This window comes from Mercenaria mercenaria, chromosome 9 (genome assembly GCF_021730395.1).
Source record: "Mercenaria mercenaria strain notata chromosome 9, MADL_Memer_1, whole genome shotgun sequence".
Classification (NCBI taxonomy): domain Eukaryota; kingdom Metazoa; phylum Mollusca; class Bivalvia; order Venerida; family Veneridae; genus Mercenaria; species Mercenaria mercenaria.
Genome location: NC_069369.1, coordinates 45,125,919 through 45,152,061, shown reverse-complemented (window position 1 = coordinate 45,152,061; position 26,143 = coordinate 45,125,919). Strand labels below are relative to the sequence as shown.

The 26,143-nt window shown below is 37.1% G+C and overlaps 1 protein-coding gene across 1 annotated transcript in view; it reads left to right on the top strand.

Annotated features, from left to right (window-relative positions):
- Positions 1 to 26,143, top strand: part of LOC123547006 (mushroom body large-type Kenyon cell-specific protein 1-like) — an 87,727-nt gene that overhangs the window by 18,286 nt on the left and 43,298 nt on the right. The window contains exons 4-5 of the mRNA XM_053551320.1: positions 11,961 to 12,018; positions 21,514 to 21,694. Of these exons, the coding sequence (XP_053407295.1) occupies positions 11,961 to 12,018; positions 21,514 to 21,694 (239 nt within the window). The remainder of the gene's footprint in view (positions 1 to 11,960; positions 12,019 to 21,513; positions 21,695 to 26,143) is intronic.

The window sequence follows — 26,143 nt, the reverse complement described above, 5'->3', positions numbered from 1 at the left end:
GTTCCAGAGTGATGGCCCCTAAAAGGGCCAGAATTAGCTATTTTGACCTAGTCTGCACAATAGCAGCTTCTTTTATGATTTGAATTTAATCAGACTTGCACAAAACTTATGTCACCATAAGATCTCGGTTCCTTTTCTGAACCGGCCAGTTCCCAAAATGGGTTCCAGAGTTATGGCCCCTGAAAGGGCCAAAATTAGCTGTTTTGACCTTGTCTGCACAATAGCAGCTTCATTTATGATTTGATTTTAACCAAACTTGCACACAACTTGTATCACCACAAGATCTTGCTTCCTTTCTTCAACTGGCCAGATTCCATCATGGGTTCCAGAGTTATGGCCCCTTAAAGGTCCAAAATTGGCTATTTTGGCTTTTGCAGCCATATAGAGACTTCATTTATGGTTTTATTTGATACAAACTTCCAAAATATCTTCAACAACAATAAATCTTTGATTCCATGACAAATCAGATCCAATCGTAGGTTCCAGAGTTATTTTATATCTGATTACCTCCCCTGATTGTAATCAAAAGGGATTTATATCAGTAAGTACTTATAGGACTTATTTGAAATTTCATTACTGCTATTAGTTGGACTGAGACAATCAGGGTAGATAACTATGGACTGATTTTATGTCAGATTACCTCCCTTTATTTCAAATTAAAATGGGTATATCTCCATAACTAATGAAGATACTGATCTGAAATTTCATTTATGTCAACAGATTTATTTGGCAGATCCTTCTTTTGTTCACTTACAATATATTTTTTTTTTAATTACTTCCCTTTTACGTTACTATAAATAGCTTATTTTTAGTAACTTTTTTATCATTGGCCGTAGGGAAAAACTGAGACCACTTTTCTGTGATACAACATGGATGGTACCTCCAATTTTTAGGTGTATTTTGACATATCTATACCTTGTAAGAATTTTTTTTTTCTTTTTGGTTAAATTTCTTCCCTTTGTTGTTCCTGTCCTTTGGACTATTTTTTCTGAGGGCCTTCTTGTCCTCAAGTGCAATGATAACAGGTGAGCGATATAGGGCCATCATGGCCCTCTTGTAATATTTTTTTTTCCTCCTACGATCATGTGTCATCCTGGTGGTTCGTAAACCAAAAAATAAAAAAATAAAGGCCTAATACCCGTGTCGATGTAAACAAAATGCGAGATCTACTGTTTTAATATAGAAATTAACAAAATATAGTGGATTATGATTCAATTGATTAGCGATTTTTTTTTATTTTCGGAGGGGATTTTTACACATCGAGAAGGGGTAAAACCACACAAGAGGGGGGAAAGGGGCCAAATTTCGCTGAATATTTTGGTAAAAAAACGCTGTTGTTCGTTCTTGTGAGAAGAAAAACGAGAGATCTGAGCTTGTCAAACTCGCACTTGATGAAGATGTGGTCACGGCTCTTTCATAGGTGATATCCATGATCAAGTCATAGACAGGATGGAAGCCCTAGAAAGGATTGACACACTTCCATTCTTGTGCCGGCTCGACATGCTGGTACAAGCAGTTCAGGAACTAATCTATCACATACAGTTTGTTTTATAGTGTGAGAGGTCAAACTGTAAGGGTCTGCAAATGTCAGAAATTAAAAAGCAGCCACTCAGCGACAGTAAGCTTGTCTAGAACTTGGGTTTGTTAGTTTTTGTTTATTTTAGCGATTTGAACTTCCCGAGGCATCTCTTGAATGCAAGCGGAGGTCGTAAAATATGGAATGCTGCCCCCGTCTACTTGTAAAGACTTCAGTGATTTCTTTCGTCCCTAGTTGTTTTGTCCACAAGTGAGCAACATAAAATTAATCATTTAAGATTCTTGTTTAAAGTCTTGAAGAGGCCCCCAAAATGAATTTTGCCCCTCATTTTTGACCTTTACAAACTAGACACATATGACAAGCCCAAAACTGTTTGCAAGAAGTAGTATGCATACAAGTTTTTTACAATGAATAGTTTGTTCTTTGATGTATTGTTTCTTTTCTACACAAATTTCTTTGGATACCCGCAGTCAAATTACTCGCAGTACAAAACCGCATACTTCTTTATTCAAAACATCTTTTCTCAAAACAGGTCATTTTCATGTGTGCAATATGCTTATCTAGGTAGTCTGAGTGTTGAAAATGAAAATTTCATCGGATGTTTGAAAATTTGGCGAAAAAATCCAAAATGGAAGTGAAAAACAAAAGAAACTACTGGCATTTTGCATTAGGCTATTATCTTATCTATCTATCTTCCAATTAAGTCAAACCTCTCGCGGGGACGTAGACATTTCGTGCGTCAAAAACTGCTAATTACTGTAGTTCTGTAGTGGGAGTACACAGGGTTTATATTTTATATATACAACTACTGCTTATAATTAAATGCCAACATCTATGTTGTTCATGCTATCAACATCAAGAAAATTGAGAGGCTTTACTTTCAAAAGAAAACTAAAGTTTTGAGGAGAGGCTTGTCTTTCAAAAGAAAACTTTTGTTGTGAGCTGTGTTTAAATACTTGAATAAATTGATGGTTGAAATGATGGGCATTTTTGTTTCAAATACTTGCATAAAATATACTGTTAGCATTTTTACTAAGCTAAAACATGAAGCATTTTACAAAGTTGAGAGTGCCAGTAAGGCATTGCCAGTCATGCTAACAATCTCTTACAAGACAGTCCCAAACCTCTGTAAAGTGTGAGGAGTCTCTTCTAAAATGAAAACAGATAGACACTGAAATTCGCTTTGCAGGTAACCATCCTGATTTCTGATTAAAAGGTGGTATTTTTTCTCACAAAAACAGATTGGTTGACCAATGGGAATTTCAGTGACCAAGACCAGAAAAGAAGGTTTCTCACTAGGAACCATTAAAATACTGTTACTCATACTGTCAAACTATTAAAGTAGTAATATTTACTTTTTGTTTATCTTGTATAAAGTAACTGCTTTTCTGGCCTTACGTACATATAACTACATTATAACATGCAATATCATGTAAAACAATGAGTACAAACCACTTTAAAAAATTGCTCCGAAAATAAAAAAAAAAGAGAAAAAATCTCCATTTTATTTTTTCTGATCGCTCGATGTCCGTCGTCCGTCGTCTGTCGTCTGTCTGTCAACATTTAGCTTGTGTATGCGATAGAGGCTGTATTTTTAGCTCACCTGTCACAAAGTGACAAGGTGAGCTTTTGTGATCGCGTGGCGTCCGTCGTCCGTCGTCCGTCCGTGCGTGCGTGCGTGCGTAAACTTTTGCTTGTGACCACTCTAGAGGTCACATTTTTCATGGGATCTTTATGAAAGTTGGTCAGAATGTTCATCTTGATGATATCTAGGTCAAGTTCGAAACTGGGTCACGTGCGGTCAAAAACTAGGTCAGTAGGTCTAAAAATAGAAAAACCTTGTGACCTCTCTAGAGGTCATATTTTTCATGAGATCTTCATGAAAATTGGTCAGAATGTTCACCTTGATGATATCTAGGTCAAGTTCGAAACTGGGTCACGTGGGGTCAAAAACTAGGTCAGTAGGTCTAAAAATAGAAAAACCTTGTGACCTCTCTAGAGGCCATATTTCTCAATGGATCTTCATGAAAATTAGTCAGAATGTTCACCTTGATGATATCTAGGTTAAGTTCGAAACTGGGTCACGTGCGGTCAAAAACTAGGTCAGTAGGTCTAAAAATAGAAAAACCTTGTGACCTCTCTAGAGGCCATATTTCTCAATGGATCTTCATGAAAATTGGTCAGAATGTTCACCTTGATGATATCTAGGTCAAGTTCAAAACTGGGTCATGTGGGGTCAAAAACTAGGTCAGTAGGTCTGAAAATAGAAAAACCTTGTGATCTCTTTAGAGGCCATATTTTTTAATGGATCTTCATGAAAATTGGTCAGAATGTTCACCTTGATGATATCTAGGTCAAGTTCGAAACTGGGTCACGTGCAGTCAACAACTAGGTCAGTAGGTCTAAAACTAGAAAAACCTTGTGACCTCTCTAGAGGCCATATTTCTCAATGGATCTTCATGAAAATTGGTGAGAATGTTCATCTTGATGATATCTAGGTTAGGTTTGAAACTGGGTTACGTGCGGTCAAAAACTAGGTCAGTAGGTCGAAAAATAGAAAAACCTTGTGACGTCTCTAGAGGCCATGTTTCTCAATGGATCTTCATGAAAATTGATCAGAATGTTCCTCTTGATGATATCTAGGCCAAGTTCGAAACTGAGTCACGTGCGGTCAAAAACTAGGTCAGTAGGTCTAAAAATAGAAAAACCTTGTGACCTCTCTAGAGGCCATATTTCTCAATGGATCTTCATGAAAATTAGTCAGAATGTTCACCTTGATGATATCTAGGTCAGATTCAGAAGTGGGTCACGTGCCTTCAAAAACTAGGTCATTAGGTCAAATAATAGAAAAACCTTGTGACCTCTCTAGAGGTCATATTTTTCAATGGATCTTCATGAAAATTGGTCAGAATTTTTTATCTTGATGATATCTAGGTCACATGTGCTCAAAAACTAGGTCACTGTGTCAAATAATAGAAATAACGACGTCGTACTCAGTTCAACACTGGGTCATGTGGGGATAGGTGAGCGATTCAGGACCATCATGGTCCTCTTGTTCAATTAATCTTCATGAAAGTTGGTCAGAATGATAACCTTGATGAAATCTAGGCCAAGTTCGAAAATGGGTCATCTCGGGTCAAAAACTAGGTCACTAGGTCAAATCAAAGAAAAACCTTGTGTATGCGATAGAGGCTGTATTTTTCAATTAATCTTCATGAATATTGGTCAGAATGATATCCTTGATGAAATCTAGGCCGAGTTCGAAAATGGGTCATCTCGGGTCAAAAACTAGGTCACTAGGTCAAATCAAAGAAAAACCTTGTGTATGCAATAGAGGCTGTATTTTTCAATTGATCTTCATGAGTATTGGTCAGAATGATTGCCTTGATGAAATCTAGGCCAAGTTCGAAAATGGGTCATCTCAGGTCAAAAATTAGGTCACTAGGTCAGATCAAAGAAAAACCTTGTGTATGCGATAGAGGCTCTATTTTTCAATTATTCTTCATGAATTTTGGTCAGAATGATAACCTTGATGAAATCTAGGCCGAGTTCGAAAATGGGTCATCTCGGGTCAAAAACTAGGTCACTAGGTCAAATCAAAGAAAAACGTTGTGTATGCGATAGAGGCGGTATTTTTCAATTGATCTTAATGAATTTTGATCAGAATGATTACCTTTATGAAATCTAGGCCGAGTTCGAAAATGGGTCAGCTGGGGTCAAAAACTAGGTCACTAGGTCAAATCAAAGAAAAACCTTGTGTATGCAATAGAGGCTGTATTTTTTAACTGATCTTCATAAAATTTAGCCAGAATGATTACCTTGATAAAATCAAGGCCGAGTTCGAAAATGGGTCATCTGGGGTCAAAAACTAGGTCACTAGGTCAAATCGAAGAAAAACATTGTGTATGCAATAGAGGATGTATTTTTCAATTGATCTTCATGAAATTTGGTCAGAGTGATGGCCTTGATGAAATCCAGGTCGAGTTTGAATATGGGTTATCTGAGGTCAAAAACTAGGTCACTAGGTCAAATTAAAGAAAAATCTTGTGTATGCGATAGACTGCTTTTTTCAATTGATTTTTATGAAATTTGGTCAGGATGGTTGCCTTAATGAAATCTAGGTCGAATTTGAATATGGGTCATCTGAGGTCAAAAACTAGGTCACTTGGTCAAATCAAAGAAAAAACTTGTGTATGTGATAGAGGCTGTATTTTTCAATTGATCTTCATGAATTTTGGTCAGAATGATTGCCTTGATAAAATCTAGGTCGAGTTTGAACATGGGTCATCTAGGGTCAAAAACTAGGTCATATCTAAGAAAATGCTTGTTTTATCGCAAGAGACCAATTTTTTGGTCCAATCTTTATGAAAGTTGGTCAGAATATTTGTTTCCATGAAATCACTAGGTCATACATGTTTTACACTGTTATGGTGTGTTTCTTAGGTGAGCGACCTAGGGCCATCTTGGCCCTCTTGTTATTTTTTTTATCGACTCCTCACTTTTCCTACTTTTATTTTTATTTTTATTTCCTCCTCCTACTGCTCATTTTTAAAAAATTCCCGTAAAACAAAAAATAAAAAAACTCTGGCCTAAACTGTCAATGTATGGTTGATAATATAAAACGTATTATCAATAAATCAAATTGTCAGATATGTTCAAAATTACCTGTCATATTACTTAGAAAATACTGCTTTCGCAAAGGTAATGTCTTCATTACTAATCTCTTTCCTGTGATATAATTTTTTAAAATTCTTGTCTGACTTCCAGTCAGCTGTTTCAAGAATTCGTTTAAGAGAACACTGATTACTAAAAGCCTTCGAGACCGACGCAGACCTGAATGAATGAGCAGAGAACACTGTACAATCAATACCCGACAGCGCAAGAACCTGTTTCGACCACCTTGCTATAGTACTTGTAGAAACTGGATTATACGAGGCATATGATACAATTAATTGTTTAGAGGTCCTTAAATGTTTTGTTGCTTTAATGTAAAACAACAGAGTATGCATCACACACAATTTTTCATCCTTAAAATGATCCAACTGTAAAGAAAAGGAATTTCCACATCCAATCTTAGCGGTTTTCAACAAATTCTTAAAGAAGAACACTATTTTATCTGTATAAACCTTCATAAATTTCAAATTCATGGAGACTAAAGTTTGAGCTCTAGGTGCAGACACTAAAGCAATTAAGGCTACTGTCTTAAAAGTCAAAAGTTTTAAGCTAAGTTTATCTAATGGAAACAAAGTTGACAGAAACCTTAACACTACTGACACATCCCATATGAAGTTGTATTTGGGTCTAGGAGGTTTAACAAAGAAAATCCCTTTCATAAATCAATGAACAATTACTGCACCAGTGATTGCCTAAAAGAGGTAGCTTTTGTAATAACATTGCCTTGTGCATATTTAAAACAGAGTAAGATTTTTTATCCGAATGCAAACTGTTAAGATAAGACACTATTTTAATCACAGACGTTTGAATGGGATTTTCATTTCATTCAAGACAACAAAATTACCATTTTCTCCATGCCAAACCATATTGTTTCCTTGTGCCAGGCTTCCAGGAGTTAATGATGATCTCTGTAGCTGATCTGGAAGGCCTTGATTCTGCAAGACTTTCCCGATAACATAACTGCGACCATCCTCACAGTACGACATAGAGGATGACAGGTTCCGTCATGTACCAAAGTCATAAGGTCTTGATGGCGTGGTAATCAAACAGGAAAAGAGACCAAATGAGAAATTACAAGCGGAAACCACGCCTGGGATTTCCAGAAAGGAAATACCAAAATAGCTCAACATCATCCTGTACAATTTTATTAATTACTTTTCCTACTAGGGCAAAAGGTGGAAACATGTATGGACAAAGTTCTTTCCACGAGAAGGAAAAAGCATCATTGTACATAGCTCCTGGCTCTGGAAACCAAGAAACATAACAGTCCAGTTGTTTATTCAACCTAGAAGCAAATAAATCAACATCAGGCTTAAAAAACTGCAGACATAGCCGTTGAAAAATTTCTGGTTTCAACCTCCATTCTGTAGAGTCAGAAAAAATTCTGGAATAAAAATCTGTAGAAATGTTTTCCGAGCCAGGTATGTAAATTGCAGAAATGAAAATATTCCTACTCAAAGCCCATGTCTAAATGTCTTTAGCTATTCATATCAAGGGATGTCATACCTCCAATATCATTTATTTAAGCTATGGCAGAGACATTAACCGACTGAATCTCAATATGACTGTTACAATACTTGCGTTATAATGACCTCAAGGCATAAAAAATTGCAAGAAGTTCTAGAAAATTTATGGGATTTTTAATCTCATCAGCATCCCAACGGCCATTTGCATGTTTTTTATACGCCCGTTTGAAAAACGGGACGTATTATGGGAACGCCCCTGGCGGGCGGGCGGGCAGATGGGCGGGCGGGTGGCGTCCACAGACTTTGTCCGGAGCATATCTTCTTCATGCATGGAGGGATTTTGATGAAACTTGGCACAGTTGTTCACCATCATGAGACGGAGTGTCATGCGCAAGAACCAGGTCCCTAGATCTAAGGTCAAGGTCTCACTTTGAGGTCAAAGGTCAAATTCAAGAATGACTGTCCAGAGCATATCTTCTTCATGCATGGAGGGATTTTGATGTAACTTGGCACAATTGTTCACCATCATGAGACGGACTGTCATGCGCAAGAACCAGGTCCCTAGGTCTAAGGTCAAGGTCACACTTAGAGGTCAAAGGATACAAGAATGAAAACTTTGTCCGGAGCATTTCTTCTTCATGCATGGAGGGATTTTGATATAACTTGGCACCAATGTTCACCACCACGAGATGGGAGTGTCTTGCGCAAGAACCAGGTCCTTAGGTCTAAGGTCAAGGTCACACTTAGAGGCCAAAGGTCAGATACAAGAATGACTTTGTCCGAAGCATTTCTTCTTCATGCATGGAGGGATTTTGATGTAACTTGGCACAATTGTACACCATCATGAGACGAAGTGTCATGCGCAGGTCCCTTCTTTAGAATTACTTCCCTTTGTTGTTACTGTAAATAGCTTGTATTTTAACTTTTTCATTACTAGTCGTAGGGAAAAATCGAGACCACTTTTCTGTAGTACAACCTGCATGTTACATCCAATTCTGAGGTGTATTTTGACTATTTCTACCTGGTAAGGATTTTTGTGCGGACTTACAATTTTTTGGGGGGGATTTTTTTTTTTCTCCAAGTCAACAGTGAAAAAATCTGATTCTTGAATAAGATCTAAAATTACATTAAAATGTTCCTGTTTAAAATGTTCATAATGAACAAATTTATTGAGATGTGTCAAATTAATAATAGGTCTAAATTTTCCACAAGGTTTAGGAACCACAAAATATTTTATACATACTGATCAGGTTCTCATTTTGACTGAATAATAGCACCTTTTGACAAAAGGTCTTGAATTTCACTTTCAACAACACTCTTTTCTGTTGTACTGAAATTAATTTGTTTAGGTATTTGATCTTGTATAGGTAAAGAATCAAATTCTATACAATAACCTTGAACAGTCTGTAAAATACATGGGTCATTGGTATAATTTTCCCAGACAGATTAAAAAAATCAATTTACATACCCGAGTGTTTACCAATCGTTTGGGGGAGTGTGTTTACCTCTTCTTCCTCTAAAGGATGAAGATGCCCTTCCACGGTTCTGGGTCTGAAACTGACCCTGATATGGGTGATTTCTACTATGAAATCTTCTTCCTGAAAATCTTCCAGCAGATCGACCCCTGTAAGGTCTGAATGACTGTGTAGAATACTTCTCATTAGCAATCGAAAAGCCGGTATCACAATTTTTGATATCTTTAGCAACATCATCACGGAAAAGCTTAGTGGTAATAGGCATAGAGATGTTACACAAATTTCTGTACTTTTGCTTCAAATTCGGTCTTATCAAATACCTACGCCTCAAACTAAAATTCATTTGTACTTGACCCATTAATGTTATTGTGTCAGATAACAACTCCTTAGCTTCACTGTTACTGGAAATAACAGGTTTCAAAACCTCAGCCAACTTCAAAATTGGAACTAATCCACTGAATGTCACAGAAAAGTCTGTCATAAGTTCTAGAACGTTTATCTAACACCCTCCAAATCTCATTGTTCACCATTGGGGGGCACATTTTTTCTAATTTTCTGGAAACTGATATTTCGTCAATAAAGCATCAACATCGCATAATCCTGTGCTAATTTGTCATTCACTGGATTCCCTTTCAAAGCAGTCTTAAATCTGGGCAAAGTCCAGTCATTTGTATTTTCTTTTTCGCTTGAATCATCCCTGAACATGGCACTATTAAAAGACTTTGACAAAGCTGACGGATTTAAACGACTAGAGGGTACACTCTGCTCGATACCAATAGATTCGCCATCCGATAAATCAGATGGATCAACCTGAATTGTCATTCTAGGAGGGTGATTAATATCTACTTGCACATCCTGTTCATAATCATAATCATTAACATCTTGGTCAACTACAGGAGTTGTCAAACCTAATTTTTCTCTGAGCAAAGAAATATCATCACCAGTAAGATTGTTTAAATCAGTCATGTTTTTTGAGTTTTTGTTCTTTTTTGTCTTTTTTACCAGTTTTTGCGACTTTATTAGTCGATTTTTTACTCGTTTTTTTTTTACTACCGACTTGATTTTTGGCTGAGTGGCAGTTTCAACTTCCACTGAAGCACCAACTTCAGGAACATCAGGAATATCATTTTCGTCGAAACCTGAGAATTCTTCGCTTTCTTTGCCAGCGAGACTTAGGATATCGTCCCCGTCTGAGCTCATTTTTCAGACAACAAGGATAATTATAATACCAAAGAAAGTCAATAACACCAGGACAGTGTCCGTGGTTGAGCTCCAACGTATCAAAATAAATAACAGGAGACAAAAAACCTACCAACACGCATAAAAATAAAAGAAAAAGTAAAATCTTTCTAAGTAAAAGTCACGATGCACTTCTACAGCAACCGGTGCCGAAAGACTATGAGATATGAAACGGGGTTTACTTGTTCATATGTCGGATAGTCACGTGATTTTACACTTTTTAAACCGCACTTCAGTAGCCAGTGGTCAGTAAGACATTGTTGTATATACATGTGAAAGCCAAAGGCTTTACAGAAAATAATATACACAAGGATTACTGCTTGATTCGCTGTTTTTCATATGTCATACAGCATCATTAATGAGGGAGGTTGCTTTAGAGGAGGTTTCAGCCTCCTGGTGGAGGTGAGGTTACAGGGACCTCTCTCAACTAAGTTTTTAATGTGTACAGAAATTCCAAAATTTTGATTTTGAAGTATTATATGATGTTTTCATCCCCTTGATAACATTCAGTTGATTGGAGTAAAAGGCTTCCAACATCTGTTATGAATCAACAACTGGATTTAGAAGCATTGTCCAGCTCATCATTTTGGCTCATTTGAATACAAAGAGCTCAAGGTGAGCTATTGTGATCATACTGTGTCTGTCGTTGTATGTCCTCAACAATTTTACTAGTCTAGAGGCTACATTTTCTCTTGATCATCATAAATATTTGTCAAAATGTTTGTCTTTGTGAATCATAGGTCAAATTTAAAACTGGGTTACCTGAGATCTTAAACTAGGTCACAAGGTCAAATCATAGAAAAAACTTTAACACTCTGGAGGTCTAATTTTTACCTGATTTCCATAAAACTTTGCCAGAATAGTTTTCTGTGAAATTTAGTTCAGATTCAAAACTTGGTTTTCTGAGGTCTTAAACTAGGTCACTAGGTTAAATTATGGAAAAAACTTGTTTACTCTCTAGAGACAATATTTTGTACATGATCATCATAAATCTTTGTTAGAATGTTTGTCTATTATATCTATATCAAGTTGGAAACTGGAATGCCTTAGGTCAAAAACTAGGTCACTAGGTTAAATCATTGGAAAACACTCTAGAGGCTCATTTTCTTCTTGATCTTCATGAACTTGGTTTGTTAAAAATCTAGGACAAACTTGTAACTTGGTCAGTTGGGTGGAAAACTAGGTCACAAGATCAAATCATTTAAAAACTTTGTTAATGATCTGCCAGATTTATATAAAACATGGTCAGACTGACTGCCTCTATGAAATCTATTTTAAAGAATATGACAGAAATGTTCCTTTGGTGACTCTATACAAGGTTTGTTCAAATTATTCCAGTTGTCACTTTTTCATATATGTATACAGTAATTCCTATATGCATATGGTGGATAATTTAGAAATTTTCAGGAAACACTGGCCCAATTTTGATATTTTCCATGCATGACCCTCTACAAAAAATGTTCAAGCAATCTCTGAAACTTATGCAAGCAATCTAAGGCCAGCATGGTTTTACATTGACTGCTGAGCTCAGTAGTTTGTGCTGTTTGTCAGGAAATTAACCTTTTTCAGGATGCTATAGAGAAGACAGACTCCAAAGATGGCGGGAAGATTTTACGAGATCATCCTAGTAAGAACTTAACTTAATTAACTAGGTTTCCAAACTGATCATTTCCACTCAGTAACTTTAGTTTGTGTAGAGATATTGAAAAGACCAAGGTTATTATTGCATTTGGATTCAGTGGAGTAACAGTCACTGTCACTAAAAATAGAAAAAATAGTTTGCTCAGTTACTTTAGTTTGGCTGGATGTATTGGGGCCCACCCTGGACTTAAAAAAGTTGGAGCCACTTTTGTGTTGCGCATGTGGAAGTACAGGAGCCTGAGAGGGGTTCTGCAGCACACGGGATGCGGGAACCTAAAAGGAGTTCTCGTATCTGTTTGAATGTTTTTGTATTTTCCCTTAGTAGAATTATTATGTCTCCAACCACACAGTGGTGTCGGAGACATATTGATTTACTCCAGTCTGTGTGTGTGTGTGTCTGTCACAAAGCTTGTCCGCACTCTAAGTGGAACATTTCTCATCCGATCTTCACCAAACTTGAACAAAATGTGTTTGACCATAAGACCTCGGCCAAGTTCGATAACTAGCCAAACCCGCCCAGGCACTTTTGAATTATGGCCCTTGAATTACTGATTGGGTCCACTCATCAAAGCCATCGAGAGAAACTAGACATTTTTCAATGGGGTCCACTCACCAAAGCCATCGAGAGAAACTAGACATATTTCAATGGGGCAGTTGTGGGAGACATGCGCTTTTCTCAAAAGCATCTCTAGTTAAATGGTGATATTCTAGCTATGTGTAGAGTCTTTTTAATGATTATATATGACACAAATGTTTCCCATAATGAAACAAATTGTCTTGCGCAAAACCAGGAGCCGTAGGTCAAAGGTCAAGGTCACATTTGAAGGTTAAAGGTCAACAAGGCTTTCTTCCTGTCTGGTCTGTAACTGAACCATTCATCAAGATATTTTAATACTGCAAGGCAAAAATGTTCCACATGAAAAGATAATGTGTCATGCACAACTTTCAGATCCCTAGCTTAAAGGTCATGGTCACACTTAGAGGTCAAAGTTTTACATGATCTGTTTCTTGTCTGGCCCAGAACTCTGCCATTGATTCAGAAATTACAATATTACATGGCACAAACATTCACAATAATCAGAGGTCAAGGTCACACTTTGAGATTAAAGGAAGTAGGGTTATTTTCTGTCCGGTCTATAGCTCTGTGTCATCCATTAAGAGATTTTAGTATTACTTGGCACAAATGTTCCTCACTGAGATGACATGTCTTGAGCAACACCCAGACCTCTAGCTCAAAGATCAAGGTCACACTCAGATGTCAAATTCAATAGGGGTTTTTAGCTCACCTGAGCACAAAGTACCAAAGGTGAGCTATTGTGATCTACGTATGTCTGTCGTGCATCGTCCATTGCACAATTTGCATCTTATCTCATCAGCAGTTTGACTTAACACTCTAGAGGTCACAATTTTGACCCAATCTTAATGAAACTCAGTCAGAATGTTACCCTCTATAAAATCTCAGATGTCATCTGGGGTCAAAAACCAGGTCATCAGGTCATTTAATAAGAAAACCTTGTTGACACTCTAGAGGCCACATTTTATATCTAATCTGTATAAAACTTTTTCAGATTTTTTTGACTTGATGAAATCTAGGTCAAGATTGAAAGTGAGTTACCTAAGATCTTAAACAACGTCACTAGATCAAATCATAGAAAAACCTTGTTTACTGGCTAGAGGCCACATTTCTACATGATCTTCTTATAACCTTGTCAGAATGTTTGTCCTTGTGAAATCTAGGTCAAGTTCAAAACTTGATAACCTCGTGTAAAAAACTATGGCATTAGGTCAAATCATTGAAAAACTTTATTAAGACTGTAGAGACATTTTCTATTTGATCTTCATAAAGAACTGTCAGTATGTTTGACATCTCTGTGAAATATCTAGCTGAAGTTTTAAAATTGGGTTGCATAAGGTTTAACTAGGTCACTAGGTCAAATCCTTAAAAACCTTATTATCACTCATGAGGTCACATTTTCTACTTGATCATCATGAAACTTTGTCAGAATGTTTGTATCTACAACACATCGGTCAAGTTTACAACTGGGTTACCTGAGGTCTGAAATTAGATCAGTAGGTTAAGTTATAGAAAACCCTTGTTAACACTCAGGAGGCCACATTTTCTACTTGATCTTCATTAAACTTTGCCAGAGTGTTTGTCTATATGAAATTTAGGTTAGGTTCAAAACTAGGTTATCTGAGTTATTTATCCCCCCACCAAAGGTGAAGGGGATATTAGAAATGCTCTGCGTCCGTCCGTCCGTGCGTCCGCAACGATCTTTGTCCGGAGCATAACTCCAAAAGTACTTGAGGGATTTTCTTCAAACTTCATACACTGATAGAACACATTGGGAGGAAGTGCAGTGTGCAAGAACAATAACTCTACCTTGCCTATTTTTTGAGTTATTCCCCTTTATCTTATTTTCTTAAAAAAATTTGTCCGGAGTATTACTCCAAAAGTACTGGAGGGATTTTCTTCAAACTTCATACACTGATAGAACACATTGGGAGGAAGTGCAATGTGCAAGAACAATAACTCTACCTTGCCTATTTTTTGAGTTATTCCCCTTTATCATATTTTCTTAAAACATTTTGTCCGGAGCATAACCCCAAAAGTACTGGAGGGATTTTCTTCAAACTTCATACACTGATAGAACACATTGGGAGGAAGTGCAGTGTGCAAGAACAATAACTCTACCTTGCCTATTTTTTTAGTTATTCCCCTTTATCATATTTTCTTAAAAAAATTTGTCCGGAGCATATCTTCTTCATGCATGGAGGGATTTTGATATATCTTGGCACAAATGTTTACCACCACGAGGCGGAGTGTCATACGCAAGAACCAGGTCCCTAGGTCTAAGGTCAAGGTCACACTTAGAGGTCAAAGGATACAAGAATAAAAACCTTGTCCGGAGCATTTCTTCTTCATGCATTGAGGGATTTTGATATAACTTGGCACAAATGTTCACCACCACGAGACGGAGTGTCATGCGCAAGATCCAGGTCACTAGGCCTAAGGTCAAGGTCACACTTAGAGGCCAAAGGTCAGATACAAGAATGACTTTGTCCGAAGCATTTCTTCTTCATGCATGGAGGGATTTTGATGTAACTTGGCACAATTATACACCATCACGAGACGAAGTGTCATGCGCAGTTCCCTTCTTTAGAATTACTTCCCTTTGTTGTTACTTTAAATAGCTTTTATTGTAACTTTTTCATTACTAGTCGTAGGGAAAAAGCGAGACCACTTTTCTGTAGTACAACAAACATGCTAAATCCAATTTTGAGGTGTATTTTGACCAGTCTCTTCCTGATAAAGATTTTTGTGTGGACTTGCAATTTTTTTTTTTTTTTTTTTTTTTTTTTTTTTTTTAAAGATTAACTTCCCTTAGTTGTTACTATAAATAACTTATATTGTAACATTTTTATAATTGACCCTAGGGAAAAAACAAGACCACTTTTCTGTGGTACAGCATAGATGTTACTCTCCAGTTTTAGGTGTATTTTATTAATTTTATTATATATAAGGTATCTCTACCTAGTAAGGAGTTTTTTTGTGGACTTTAAAAAACAAAAGACTTACAATGATTACTGAACAACCACAAAATTAACATTCCATTTGCAAATACAGCTGCTAGAGTAAAGAAATTTGCTTTGACGGGCATATATTGTGACATTCTGGCACTCTTGTTCCCTGTTAGCTTTCCATTCCTTCTTTTTACAGTAGCCATATAGAAAAACATCATAGCTATACTCTTCATGAAACTTAATAAAATTTAGCAGTAAACCACCTCACTACTGACTTATTCTTTCTTCCACATCTTAAAACCCCTGATGCAGACCACATCCTTCAATTATGATATGCCCGGTGGGGGGATTAGCCATGTCTGACATGGCTCTTGTTTAATTAGGTCACAGGGTCATGTCATAGAAAAACCTTGTTAACACTCCAGCTTGATCTTTATGAAATTTGGTCAGAATGTTCTAGGATAAATTTGTAACTTGGTCACTTGGATGAAAAACTAGGTCAGTAGATCAAATCATTGAAAAAAACACTTGGTTAATGACCTGCCTGATTTACATACAATGTGGTCAGAATGTTTGTTGCTATGAAATCTGTTTTGAATAATTGGGATTTCACACAGCCAGATCAAGGTTATGTATAGCCCTTGACTTGATATATGCAAAAAGGGCCTAAAAGTTTGAGTCACAAGTATCTCAAAAAGAATTTGATCTAGAGCGATGAAACTTTATAGATTGTTACTTAACATGAAAAGCTTTACATCTGGGGTTTTGTTTGGGATCTCATGCCCTCACTGTCGATGACTCACACCCCAACCCAAGGTAGTGTGGAAGGTTACTTAGTCTTACATTGTCAACTTACATTGTTAAAAATATACATTAAATGGGCCTGAAAGTTTGTGTCACATGTATCTCAAAAAGAATTTGACCTATGAAACATTATAGAAATATTATTCAGCATGTGAAGTTTCATGAAACCATGTAGAAATATTATTCAGCATGTTAGTTTATGCACCTGACTTAACGCCTTTGACTTTGATAAATTTAAAGCAAATTTAGTCTGTAGCTTCCTTGTAAGGTCCACTCCCAATTTTTTTTCAAACGGGATGCTTTGCCCTTTTTAGGGGTCACTAGAGCTAAAAATAGAAATACCTTTAAACATCTTCTCATGAACACTGTCTGGATCTTCGTTAAACTTGGTTTCAAGCATCATGATAAGGTTGTCTGCTGCATTTGTTTAAATGAGGCACCCATCCCCATTAAGGGACCACTATAAATAAGAAAAACTTTTCAAGGACTTCTTATGTATTTTAAAATGACATGATGTTAAGATGTGAGATATACATGATTATGTCTCCCTCCCCCCCCCCATAAACAAACACAGACATACACCCACTGGGGGAGACATATTGTTACTGCCCCATTTGTCACACTTCATTTCCTATCAATAACTGGAGAACCATTTGACCTAGAACCTTCAAACTTCATAGGGTGTCAGGGCGTATGGAGTAGACAACCCCTATTGTTTTTGGGGCCACTCCATCAAAGGTCAAGGTCACAGGGGCCTGAACATGGAATGTTGAAACTTCATAGGATGATTGGACATGCAGAATGGATGACCCCTATTGTCACAGGGGCCTGAACATGGAAAACTATTTACAACCAATAACTTGAGAACCAGTTGACCCAGAATGTTGAAACTTTATAGGATGATTGGTCCCTATTGATTTTGGGATCACCCTATTAAAGGTCAAGGTCATAGGGGCCAGAACATGGAAATCCATTTCCGATCAGTAACTTGAGAACCATTTGATCTAGAACCTTCGAATTCCATAGAGTGATAGAACTTACAGAGTAGATGACACCTATTGTTTTTAGAGGTCACTCCGTCAAAGGTCAAGGTCACAGGGGCCATCCATCTGTCACACTTCATTTTCGATCAAAAATTGGAGAACCATTTTACCTAGAACATTCAAACTTCATAGGGTGATAGGGCTTACAGAGTAGATGACTCCTTTTATGTTTGAGGTTACTAGATCAAAGGTCAAGGACACAGGGGCCTGAACATGGAAAACAATTTCTAATCAATAACTTGATAACCACTTGACCCAGAATGTTGAAACTTCATAGGATGATTGGATATGTAGAGCAGATGACTGCTATTGATTTTTGGGTCACTTTGTCAAAGGTCAAGGTCACAGGGACCAGAACCTCGAAAACGGTTTCCGATCAATAAATAGAGAACCATTTGACACAGAACCTTCAGACTTCATAGAATGATAGGACTTACAGAGTAGATGACCCTTATTGTTTTTGGGGTCACTTGAGCAAAGGTCAAGGTCACAGGGGCCTGAACATGGAAAACTCTTTCCCATCAATAACTTGAGAACCACTTGACCCAGAATGTTGAAACTTCATAGGATGATTGGACATGCAGAGTAGATGACCCCTATTGATTTTGGCGTCACTCGATCAGAGGTCAAGGTTACAGGGGCCAGAACATGGAAAACCGTTTCCAGTCCATAACTTGAGAAACACTAGGCCCAGAATGTTGAAACTTCGTGGGATAATTGGACATGCCGAGTTTCTCTTTGACTTCCGCTCCTGTCACCTATTGAATTCTTGCCTATTTCTACTATACATTGGGGGAGACATGTGCTTTCTACAAAAGCATCTTCTAGTTAATGACTGTTTTGATTGAAAGTTGAAGAAATATCCTTTTATAAAGTTTTTGCAGAACTTCCATGTAGCAGTGTTTCAATAACTATGATGAAAATTGGTTGCTTGTATGGATATAATTATTTTCGATTTTATTACCATTTTTAGCTCACCTGTCACATAGTGACAGGGTGAGGTTTTGTGATCGCATTTTGTCCATCGTCTGTCCGTCGTCCATTCACAATTTCTTGTGAACACGATAGAGACCACATTTTGCAATCAATTTTAATCAAACTTGCACACAGCCTTTATTGGCATAATATCCTGGTTTCTTTCGAAAACTGGCCAGATCCCATTATGGGTTCCAGAGTTATGGCCCCTTAAAGGGCCAAAATTTGCTTTTTTTGGCTTGTGAACACGATAGAGACCACATTTTGCAATTGATTTTAATAAAACTTACACACAACTTGTTTTGGCATAATATCTCGGTTCCTTTCGAAAACTGGCCAAATCTCATCATGGGTTCCAGAGTTATGGCTCCTTAACCCTTTACCACACAGAACAGAAGCCAAAGTAACCTCTTTTACATAACACTGATAAGTGATAATCAATAATCAATAATCGGTATATGGCTGATAAAGGTGACTGTCTTATCTGAACAGAGGTGTTGGCATTATTTTGTGATTACACACACTTATGTTAAAAATGTCATTATTTTAATATTTTCTGTAAGTTTGACATTATTTTTGTCAATATAAAGTTTATAGCAATTTAAATTCTCTTTCCAATGATACAAAATTTATTGTAGTTTCTCTTTGAGTTTCGAAGATATAAAGTGTTAAAGTACGGGAATATATATTTTTAGGCATAAAATTCTGTTTTGGATTACTTTCACATTGAAATTCATATACAATTTCATTTTGATGTTTGAAAGTTTGATTTATAGTTAATAGACTTATCTTCCGAATTGGAATCGGTAAGTATTTATATAAAAAAACAACCATCAAACTGAATAACACTACAAAAATAACGGATCGTAAAATTTCTGAAAGTGCAAAAAGATCACGGAGATCGAGACTCGTCACCGACTACAGTATTCTTGTGCTAAAAATTAAATATTTTTAAGATAATATTACGTAATATTTTGATGATCAAACGTCGGTACATCACGGGTGACTTCCGCTGCAATTAACTCTTGGGGTGTCATAAAATATTTGAAAGCCGCGGTCCTTCTGTTTTGATTAACACTTCCCGTTATGTAAGGCCATAAATTCCAAGCCATCGTATACACAAATTGTTGTTTAGGGGAAATCTGCATGTATCACGCGTGACCTTCATGACCTAACACATTTAAAAATACCTTGATGTTAAATGGTTGTTATTTTTAGAAGGAGGAAAGTCCCGCGAAACGGCTAGTTGCAAGCAGTTTTCTTAGTAATTTTTCATGACGTAGCGTCGTAGGAAAATACCCCGGTGTCTTCCTTTGCAAAGTACTCGATAAAATTAAATAGTAACCACATGATCTTTTACGTAAATAATGATGACGAAATCCGTTATGTTGCGTTAGTAAACATCCGGAATTTGTTTCTTTAGGAAAAGAACGAAAATAAAGCGATTGATTATGAGACACGGGATAAAACGATTCTGTTCAAATGGCCGTTAATCGGTATAATACGTTTCTATCGGGGAACCGATAGACATGGGTCGATACGTTTCTGTTTGGTAATCGATAGATACGGTGATAAACGTATCGATGTGGGAAAGGGTTAAAGGGCCAATATTTGCTATTTTTGGCTTGTGAACACTATAGAGACCACATTTTGCAATCAACTTTAATCAAACTTGCACACAACTTGTATTGGCATAATATCTCAGTTCTTTTCGAAAACTGGCCAGATCCCATCATGGGCTCCAGAGTTATGGCTCCTTAAAGGGCCAAAATCTGCTATTTTTGGCTTGTGAACATGATAGAGACCACATTTTGAAATCAACTTTAATCAGACTTGCACACAACTTGTATTGGCATAATATCTCGATTCCTTTAAAAAAACTGGCCAGCTGCCATCATGGGTTCCAGCGTTATGGCCCCTTAAAGGACCAAAATTTGCTATTTTGGCTTTTGCAGCCATATAGAGACTTCATTTATGGTTTGATTTGAAACAAACCTGCAAAATTTCTTCAACAACAATAAATCTTGGATTCCATGATGAATCTGTCAGATCCAATCATAGGTTCTGGAGTTAACGGCCCCTGATTGACCCCTGAAAGAGCCAAAATTTGGTAATTTTTATCTTGTGAACAGGATAGAAGTGACATTTTGTATTTGATTTTAACCACACTTACACACAACTTAAGTCACAATAAGATCTCAGTTCCTTTCGAAAGCTGGATAGATTCCATCATTGGTTCTAGAGATACTGCCCCTGAAAGCGGCAAAATTTTCAATTTTGGCCCTTTCAGCCATATAGAGGTTTCATTTATGCTTTGATTTGATACAAACTTGCACAGAATGATTATCATGATGATCTCTAGCCCTGGATTGAAACTGGGTCATGTCGTGTCAGAAACTAGGTCATCAGGTCAGTTCAAAGGAAAAGCTTGTTAACAACCTAGAGGCCACATTTATGACCCTATCTTCATGAAACTTGGTCAGAATGTTTATCTTGATGATATCTAAGCCAAGTTTGAAACTAGGTCATATGGGTCAGAAACTAGGTCATACGGTCAAATCAAAGGAAAAGCTTGTTAACATTCTTGAGGCCACATTTATGACCCTATCTTCATAAAATTTGGTCAGAATGTTTGTTATCATGAAGTCTTGGGCGATTTCAAATCTGGGTCACGTGGGGTCAAAAACTAGGTCATTAGGTCAAATCATAAGAAAAGCTTGTATACACTCTAGAGGCCACTTTTTTTTCTCCAATCTTCCTGAAACTTTGTCAGAATGTTTGTTTTCATGAAATTTTGGACAAGTTTGAATCTGGGTCATGTGGGGTAAAAAACTAGCTAACTAGGTCAAATATAAGAAAATGCTTGTTTACACTCAAGAGGCCACGTTTTTTGGTCCAATCTTAATGAAAATTGGTCCGAACATTTGTCTCCATTAAATCACTAGGTAAAACAGTTTACACTGTTATGGTGTGTTACACAGGTGAGCGACATAGGGCCATCTTGGCCCTCCTGTAATGAGTTTTAGAGAAAATTTTGATTGTTGTTAGTGAGATATAAAGAAGTCAATTATCTTGATACTGTATGTTTGTTATACAGGAGCAATAAACATTGTTTACACTTCCTTGTTTATCAGGTTTGCGACATCTTGGAGATGTTCTACCTTTCTTGCCACAGTTCTACACAAGTGATTATGGACGAGAAATTCTCAGTGATATAAAAACGGCTGTCAATGAATCGGAGCCTCTGGCACCTGCACAAGAAGTGGCACAAAAACTGAATATAGAACTTAAAATACCTAGTGTTGCTGCTGGAAGGTATGATACTGATTGGAATCAGGTTGACTGTTCATATTTATCTCAAACTTTTTATGCTCCTTGGAAAGTGAGTATATAGTTGTCACTTTGCCCATCCATCTTTATCTGTCAGGCTATCCTTGTTTGGAGCATCAATCCTAAAGTAATCAAGAGAAGTAAATGAGATTGGAATATAGTTTAATTGGTGTCAGAACATATGAACCATAACAACTACTTGAATGCTTTTAGCTCAACTGAGCTGAAGCGTTTAGGGTGAGATATTGATGGGCAGTCGTGGGTTATCCATCCTCCACAGTTAACATAAACATCTTCTCTGAAACTATCTGTCAGAATTACATCAAACTTGGTCAGTAGCATCCTGGTAAGCAGCTCTCTCTTAGCTACAGCTAAAAATAGAAAACATTTAATCAACTTCTTCTCATGAATACTTGATGGATCTTCATCAATTTGGTTTGTAGCATCATGACAAGGTTGTCTCCTAAATTTGTTCAGCTGGAGCTACAAATAGAAACAAATTAAGGACTTATGCTCATGAATCAGATGATGGCTCTTAATCAGACTGTTGCATCATTGTAAGGTCATCATTAAGTTTTGTTAGAATTATGGACCATTTAAGAGCTACTAGAGCTTAAAATAGAAAATCCTTTTAACAACATTTTGTCATGATCCACTTGATACATCTTCAATCAAACTTGGTCTCTGCATTATAGGTCTTCTCCCAGTTTTGTTAAAAGGGAGGGAAGGGTGAACTTGAAAATAGAAAAACTTTTAAACAACTTATTCTCAAGAACTCCTTGATGGATCACCATCAAAATTGACGTGTAGCATCATTGTAAGGTCCTCTCCCAAGTTTGTACAAATGGGGGCACTTGGCCATTTTTATGGCCACAAGAGCTAAAGATAGAAAAACCTGTAAACAGCTTCTTCTCATGAACCACTGGATAGCTCTTCATCAAACTTGGACTGTAGTATCATTGTAAGGCCTGCTCCTAAAATTCTTAGCTCCCCTGAGTATCAGGGTGAGCTGTTTTGATGGGCCTTTGTCCGTTGTCTGTCATCCGTTGTCTGGGGTTAACCTTTCAGCTTTAAAAACAACTTCTCATAAAATTTGGGATGGATCATAATCAATCTTGGTCTGTAGCGTCCTTGTAAGGTCCTCTCTCAGTTTTGTTAAATGGTTCAGCATGACTGATTTTATGATCCACCAGAGCTGAAAATAGAAAAAACCTTTAATTGACTTCTTCTCATGAATGACTTGATGGGTCATCCCCAAACTTGGTATGTAGCATTCTTTTAAGGTTCTCATTCAGATTTGTTTAAATGGTTCTGCTTAACTGATTTTAGGGGCTGCAAGAGCTTAAAATGGAAAAACATTTTATACTAAACACAGTTGTTACCATTCATGATTAAGTGTGTCATACATATATGGAAGGTCAAATTGTCAGTTTCAAGCGAGCGATTTAGGGCCACATTGGCCCATTTTGTTTTCCAATAGGGGCACTTGACCACTTTTATTTGTCACTAGAGCTAAAAATAGAAATACATTTTAACAACTTTTACCACTTGATGGATCTTCATCAAACTTGGTCTTCTGGATGAAGTCCTCTACAAAATCTGTTCAGATATGGACACTCTTGAAGGGACTACAAGAGTTAAATAAAGAATACCTTCAAACAACTTTCGCTTGATGGATTTTCATCAAACTTGGTCACTAGCGTTATTATAAGATCTTCTCCCAATTTTATACAAATGGGGGCACTTGGCCCATTTTGGGGTCGCAATAGCTTAAAATAGAAATATATTTAATCACCTTCTTCTCATGAACCTCTCAATGGATCTTTCTCAAACCTGGTCTGTATCATCACTATGAGGTCGTCTCCCAGATATGTTCAAATTGAGATACTCAGCCCTTGTTAGGGCCCACAAGAGCTATAAATAGAAATACCTTTAAATGTCTTCTTTTCATGAGCTGCTTGATGGTTCTTTATCAAACTTGGTCTGTAGCGTCATTATACCCCCACAAAACGAAGTTTGGGGGGTATGTAGGAGTGAGCTTGTCGGTCGGTCAGTCCGTTAGTTTTCATGGTTTCCAGACAATAACTCATGAAAGGCTTGTCAGATTTAAATAATTTTTGGTACACAGCTGTAACATTATAAAATACAGGTCAACTTTGACTTTGAGATCAGTATGTCAAAGGTCAAGGTCACAATGACCCGGAACAGTTGAACTGTTTCCAGATGATAACTTGAGAACGCTTGGGCTAAGGATCATAAATTTTGGTACACAGGTGTTACATCATAAAATACAGGACAAATTCGACTTTGAGGTCAGTAGGTCAAGGTCAAGGTCACAATGACCTGGAACAGTTAAATGGTTTTCGGATGATAGCTTGAGAATGCTTGGGCCTAGGATCATAAATTTTGGTACACAGGTGTAACATTATAAAATACAGGTCAGGTTTGACTGAGGTCAGTAGGTCAAGGTCACAATGACCCAGAACAGTTAAACCATTTCCGGACAATAACTTGAGAACGCTTGGGCCTAGGATTATGAAAGTTGATTGGAAGGTTGGCTATGACCAGCAGATAACACCTATTGATTTTGAGGTCAGTAGGTCTAAGGTCAAGGTCACAGTGACCCGGAACAGTTAAATCTTTTATGGATGATAACTTGAGAACGCTTGAGCCTAGGATTACGAAACTTAATAGGGAGGTTGATCATGACCAGCAGATGACCCCTATTGATTTTGAAGTTCGACTTTGACATTGGCTTACTTCTGTAACAAGGCCGTATTGTGGGGGTATAATTCATCACTCCTATGACAGGTCTAGTTGTAAGGTCTGCTCCTAAATTTTAAATCCAGTTTATGGGTTACTAGAGCTGGAAATAGAAATACATTGAAGCAACTTCTCATTAACCACTTGATGGATCTTCATCTTCAACTTTGTCTTTAGGATCATTGTGAGGTCCTCTCCAAAATTTGTTCAGATATGGGCACTCAGCTCCTTTTAGGGGTCACTAGAGTTAAAAATAAAAATACCTTTAAACAACTTGTCATGAACAGCTGGATTAAAAAGTTGGTCTCTAGGATCATTATGAGGTCATCTCGCAATTTCTTTTTCAAATTGGTGCGCTATTCCCCTGAAAAGAAGGCAAATAGTTAAGATGGTGTGGGTGTGTTTTTTATCCTCTCCACAACTTTTTCATCCATCAAGGGATCACAGATACTCTCCATAAACTGACGATGTGTCTCATATATGGCCCTTTCCCCTCTGGCTTCAACATCAAAGATTCTAGGGAGAGAGTTTCTAAAAAAAGCTTATAGCTTCCTACTCAATCCTCTATGTTTATATATTTGTAAAATTGTAACAATTGCAATTAAGACAATAAATACTGTTTAAACCAAAGATTTTAGTAATTTTACCCCTAGATACAAAGTATATGGGGACTACATAGTTGTCAGGAATGTCAGTTAGTTCATCTGTTTGTTGGTTTGTCTGTAATTTGTGTTCATTCAATACCTTAACTGCTGGATATGCTGGAAAATTTTTCAAACAACAAGCATCAGTCGCTAACATCGTCAAGTTGCAGAGTTGTAGAGGGCACAATCCAAGTTACTAGGTCCAAGGTCAAGGCCACACTTGGAGGTCAAAGGTCATATAAGTTAACTTTGTGTCTGCTCCATATTTAATTTTTTTACAGAAACACCTTTGCCATGTCACTTAAAGTATTTGAAACATTGTTTTTTCACTGTTTACTCATATGTCCTATATTGTATGATTTGGGTTGATACAGTTTTGTTATGTTCTGTTTGCAAAGTCACTTATTAGATTTTCATAAAATCTAGTATCAGTTGTTTACCTCTCCAATATTACATGCAGACAGAGGTCACTAGTAAGGTAAAGTCACACTAGGAGGTCAGTTGTCAAATAGCCTAACTTAGTGTTTGCTCCATTACTTCTAAACCACTATAATGAATTTCATAAAATCAGTCTCAGTGGTTGACCTTATTCAGAGAGCATGTATAGTGCACAAGCCAGTTCTCTGGTCCAAGGTCAAGGTCGCAGGTTAAGACAACATGCAGATTGTTATCCCCCGACAAAGTCGGAGGGATATAGTTTTGGTGTTGTCCGTCCGTCCGGAGCCATATCTAGGAAGTGGTTGGGAATATTTAAATAAAACTTCATATACATGTTCATCACTATGAGGTTATGCGGCCCGTCAAGTTTCAGTCAGATTGCCCAAGTAACACCAGAGTTATGGCCTTTAGAATTTTCTAGCGTTAACTATATAGGGTACTATAAATATGGCAATTTCTGCTTCATAACTTGTGATATATTTGACCTAGAACTATGAAACTTAAACTGAATTTAGATCACCATTATGTGGTTGTACACACACAATTTTGTTTGGATTTCTTTAGTTACTTCAGAGTTATTGCCCTTTAC